Below are 4,549 nucleotides of genomic sequence, written 5' to 3' on the forward strand. Positions count from 1 at the left end.
CCCAGGGCTCTGGGGTCTGCAGTGGGGCAGGGAGAGGGAGATGAGAAAGCTGGAGGGAGCTCAGCCGAGCTGGTTCAGACAGAGCTCAGAAGAGCCTGCTGTTACTTCCGGAAAGCTGGGCCTGCCTCTAGGCGGGGAGAAGGTCAGAGCGCTGCAGTGGGTCCCTGCGCCGCCTACCCTGCCCCTCCCTGCCGCCTCGGGGTTTGCCCAGGCTCTTCGGAGCACAGAATTTACAGTAAGTGTTGTCACCAGTGGAAACTCTCAGAGGGGGCGAGGAAAAGGGCTAGAGGAAGGGACCGGCACTCCAGGCCCCCAGTTCCCGTCTTACCAACACCCCCAACCCCTCCAGCTCTAAGTAGTGTTTTATCTTCCCTTTCGGTAAAGAGGGGATGCCCTGCCTCTGGGATGTGCCCGGAAACAACTAAAATGGTAATCAAGCCACACCTTGCAGAAGCAGCAGCCAGTGGCTCTGACTCTTGGCATCCCACCACCCCCCCCACACACCCCGTTTTAGAGATGGGGGTTTCCTTTGTACTTACCTAGGCACATTTTCTAGCTCAGAGCCACATACCGGAAATGCCAGGCTGAAGCCCTGCATGATCACGTCTGGCCCTTTATGAATGGCAGGTGCCGGGTGCAGTGTGAGGGCAGTTGGCAATCTAACTAGCTCGTCCAGCAGCCTGCAGCTCATGCTCCAAGTGGATTATTTAAGGCAAACTTTCAGTGTCAAGTTATGTTAGCTCTCCTCACTGCCCATCATTATTTTGAGTTAACTTCTAGTCCAGCAGTTGATATCATCAGCCAATCAATCAACAAACATTGGAGTTCATATGTACTATGTATAATTAAAACAATTTAATATCATATTTAAATTTCACTTGAATAATTAAAACAAATTTAATATCATATTTAACTAGTATTTTCAAACTTTGATTGTTAGAATGACCTAGGGCAGTGGTCGGCAAACTGATTAGTCAACAGAGCCAAATATCAACAGTACAACGATTGAAATTTCTTTTGAGAGCCAAATTTTTTAAACTTAAACTCTACAGGTAGGCACCCTGTTATTAACTTAATTAGGGTACTCCTAAGCTGGCCTTTGCTAAAAGCGTCCTCAATCTGATTGAGGTACATCCGCTGAGGTCGACCCCGCGTATCCTGCGGCCCCCACGTCTCCCTTCGCCCGACCGACTGACACCCCCCACTTCTTCTAACGCCACTTCTTCAAAATAGACTCGCCCAGGCTGAAAACCGACTTCTGCGCATGGGCCATGAAGTTTCAATCACACTGTATGTGCATGCCCGCACGTGGTATTTGTGGAAGAGCCACACTCAAGGGGCCAAAGAGCCACATATGGCTCACAGGCCGCTGTTTGCGGACCACTGACGTGGGGCACTTGTTAAAAACTCTAGATTCCTAGCTCAGTTGTTTGGAGAGTCTTCCCAATACGCCAAATTTGCAGATTTGATCCCTGGTTAGGGCACATACAAGAATCAGTAAATGGTAGTAAAAACAAGTAGAACAACAAAACTATGTCTTTCTCTCTTTCTCTCTCTCTCTCTCTCTCTCTCTCTCTCTCTCTTTCTTTCTCTCTCTCAAATCAATACATTTTTTTAAAAAAAATGACTTTTTAAAAAATTCAGATTCCCAGAATTCACCTCAAGTCCCAAACGCACTGAGTTTGAACCTCTAGATTTCCAGGAAGCACCTGAAACTATCTTTGTAACAAGCCCTCTAATTAATTCTAATGAGATGGTAGGGTTGGAAAATGCTGACCTAAATCACACAAAACTAGCACAACAGGGGCTCACTCCAAATATTAGTTTGCTTTTTGAACTGAAATTACAATTTATTTGCATCTTCGGTGCCATTTCCCCTTCCTCTGTGGGCACCAGTGCTTAGTGGAAAAGGCCTGTTTCACTGAGTCAAGGCTTGTGAACCGTAAAAAAACACATTGGAAATGAAAATCCCCTGAGATTTCTGAAGGTGGGATTGTTGTGCAGCAAGAGCTAATTCCAGGGTCTCACTGTTGATTAATTAATAATGTGATCAGTAATCAGCACTCCTTACCCTGAGTTTTCCTGATCAGCACGTATCTGATGGTTCATCTGAGCAACAGGGGAAAGGTGTTCCTGGAAGAAAGGAACCACAGGGGCTTGGGACACACCCAGAACGCTGTGTAACAGGCTCTTGGGTGAGCAGAACTGAGCAAAAACAAACACTGGTGAAGATTGACCATTTAATAACCTGGGTGACACAGACAATTCACCAGGGATTCCATTCATAAGACTAAATGCAAATACTGGGACCTCTTGGAAAATATCCTATATAATAAAAGCATAATATGCTAATTAGACCAGACATCCTTCTGGATGACCTTCCGGATGAAGCCGGGGCTGTGAGGGAAGCCCGGGTCCTGGGTGCCAGAGGGAAGCCAGTGCCAGCAGCCAGGGGAAGGAAGGCCTACTCTTGCATAAATTTCGTGCACCGGGCCTCTAGTATAGTATAACAGAGAATGGAAAAGAGTGAAATCAGTATCAGATGGTCTCATAAACTCTTTTTCATTTTTTCAGGCTCTGGCCTGCCAGCTGGTTTCCTTTGACATACACTTGCCACTCTCAACCCCTATGCACACTCATAGAGACCCATGTACATACAGGCACAAAGGAGCACATCACACCCAAATGCACATGTGCATCCACACATACACCTCTATTTGGTTGGAACCATATGAAACCGCCATTCTTATAGGTCGAAACAGACAATTATCAGCAATTTCATGTGGTTCAACCTAATATCTGTGCACACACATGCACGTATATACACCTGCTTATACAGATACACACATACAGTGCTACAAACATATGCGCACATGTGCACACGCTCACATGTGCAAATTCCCCGATGCCCTGCTCCATAGATGTGCCTGTCAATCTAATCTGGCTCCTCCTGCTCCCACCCCACCCCACCCCTCAGATCTTGGGGCCTGTCCCGACATTAATCTCCAATGCTGATCCCTCCCCCTCACAGGAGAGTGAAGACCTGGAGAAACAGAACGCGGCTCTGCGCAAGGAGATCAAGCAGCTCACAGAGGAGATGAAGTACTTCACGTCGGTGCTCAGCAGCCACGAGCCCCTGTGCTCGGTGCTGGCGGCCAGTGCGCCCTCGCCCCCCGAGGTGGTGTACAGTGCCCACGCCTTCCACCAGCCTCACGTCAGCTCCCCGCGCTTCCAGCCCTGAGCTTTTCCAGAGATGGGGGAGAGCAGAGCCGACACCCCCAGTCCCCGGCTGCTCCGCAGGCCTCAGGAGGGGCACACAGACTGTGGCCAGGTGGCCCTCGTCCCCCAGAGGCCTCTCTCCACCTGGAGAGGCGGAGACAGGGGCCTTGACAAGGACTAAACACTGGACTGAGTAAGAAGTGGGCGAGGCCTCCCAGCGGGCTGGCAGCCCCTGGGCACGTGCTGGACCCCATGCGGGTGGGAGGCCCAACCCAGAGTTGTACCAGGTGTACCTCACAAAAGCTGCAGCACGAAAGAGAGGACGCAGGGAAAGGTTATTTTTCTAAATAAATGTCTTAGAAAGAAACCCGTTTGGCAAGGCCGTTTCCCTGGAAACCTTAAACTCTATGGGGCTGGGGCCTTTTTTTGTTCTTGGCCTTAGGAGCCCTTAAAGCTCTGGAGACCCTGCTAATATCTCTCCTTTTCCATCGTTTGTTAATCTACTTGGTGAGCTGGGGTTTTCAAAGACTCTTCAATCCTCCCTCAAGCCATCTTCTTGATTTCCCTCCCCAAATCACCTCACCAGGACCTCCCCTTCCATTCCTCATGGCCCCTCGCTTCCCAGATTGTCAGTGAGTCATTCTCTAGTCATGGAGAAGGACCAGGACAAGATGCCATTCACCACAACCATCGTTCCGGTTGATGCTCCCACGTCCCACCCACACAATGACACTTCCTCAGCTTCGTCCAGCAGCCAGCCCTGCCGGTGCGGCATGCCAGGATGGTGCCCGTCCCTAGTAACACAAGGGCAACCCCTCACGTAAGGCAGTGCTTTCCTCATGCCCTCATGGGGCAACATGTGGCTTAGGTCACAGGCACGTTCCTGCCGACGGGTCCACATGTCCTGCTGAAGACCTCCCCCGGGAGCTGTGATAGAGCACATGTGGGCCTGTGTCCACGAGGCTCCGCAGGCCCCCGCTTTGAGCACAGTTGCAGAGTAACACAGGGTCTCCTTCAGGACTTCAGATTCACAGTATTGGCTGAGCCTGACACCAGTGTGCTCCGGTCCCCTACTCCGGTGTCCCCCAGCTCCTCAGAGAACCCCCAGGCCAAGTGCCCGCTGGCCTGCATGCTCCACACCCCTGCCCGAGAGCAATGGCAGGGCCCCCACACACAGCCCCTGCTGAGCCAGCTGGGGACAAAACCGACAGGAATGGCCATGAGAGGCACCTGATTCAGGCCCTTCAGCAGCTACCCTCTGTCTCATCCCTTGGTCCTTCAAAGGGACGGCCACTGCCCGCTGCCTCCCTGCCAGCAGCCGTCGGGGACA

The 4,549-nt window shown here is 51.0% G+C and overlaps 1 protein-coding gene across 1 annotated transcript in view; it reads left to right on the forward strand.

Annotated features, from left to right (window-relative positions):
- The window catches only part of BATF (basic leucine zipper transcription factor, ATF-like), a 22,707-nt gene extending 19,160 nt beyond the window's left edge, over positions 1-3,547 (forward strand). Inside the window, exon 3 of the mRNA XM_005883591.2 lies at positions 3,032-3,547. Within this exon, the coding sequence (XP_005883653.1) occupies positions 3,032-3,241 (210 nt within the window). The 3' untranslated portion in view covers positions 3,242-3,547. The remainder of the gene's footprint in view (positions 1-3,031) is intronic.
- Positions 3,548-4,549: the final 1,002 nt, after the last annotated feature.

Source organism: Myotis brandtii, unplaced genomic scaffold, assembly GCF_000412655.1.
Source record: "Myotis brandtii unplaced genomic scaffold, ASM41265v1 scaffold793, whole genome shotgun sequence".
Taxonomy (NCBI): domain Eukaryota; kingdom Metazoa; phylum Chordata; class Mammalia; order Chiroptera; family Vespertilionidae; genus Myotis; species Myotis brandtii.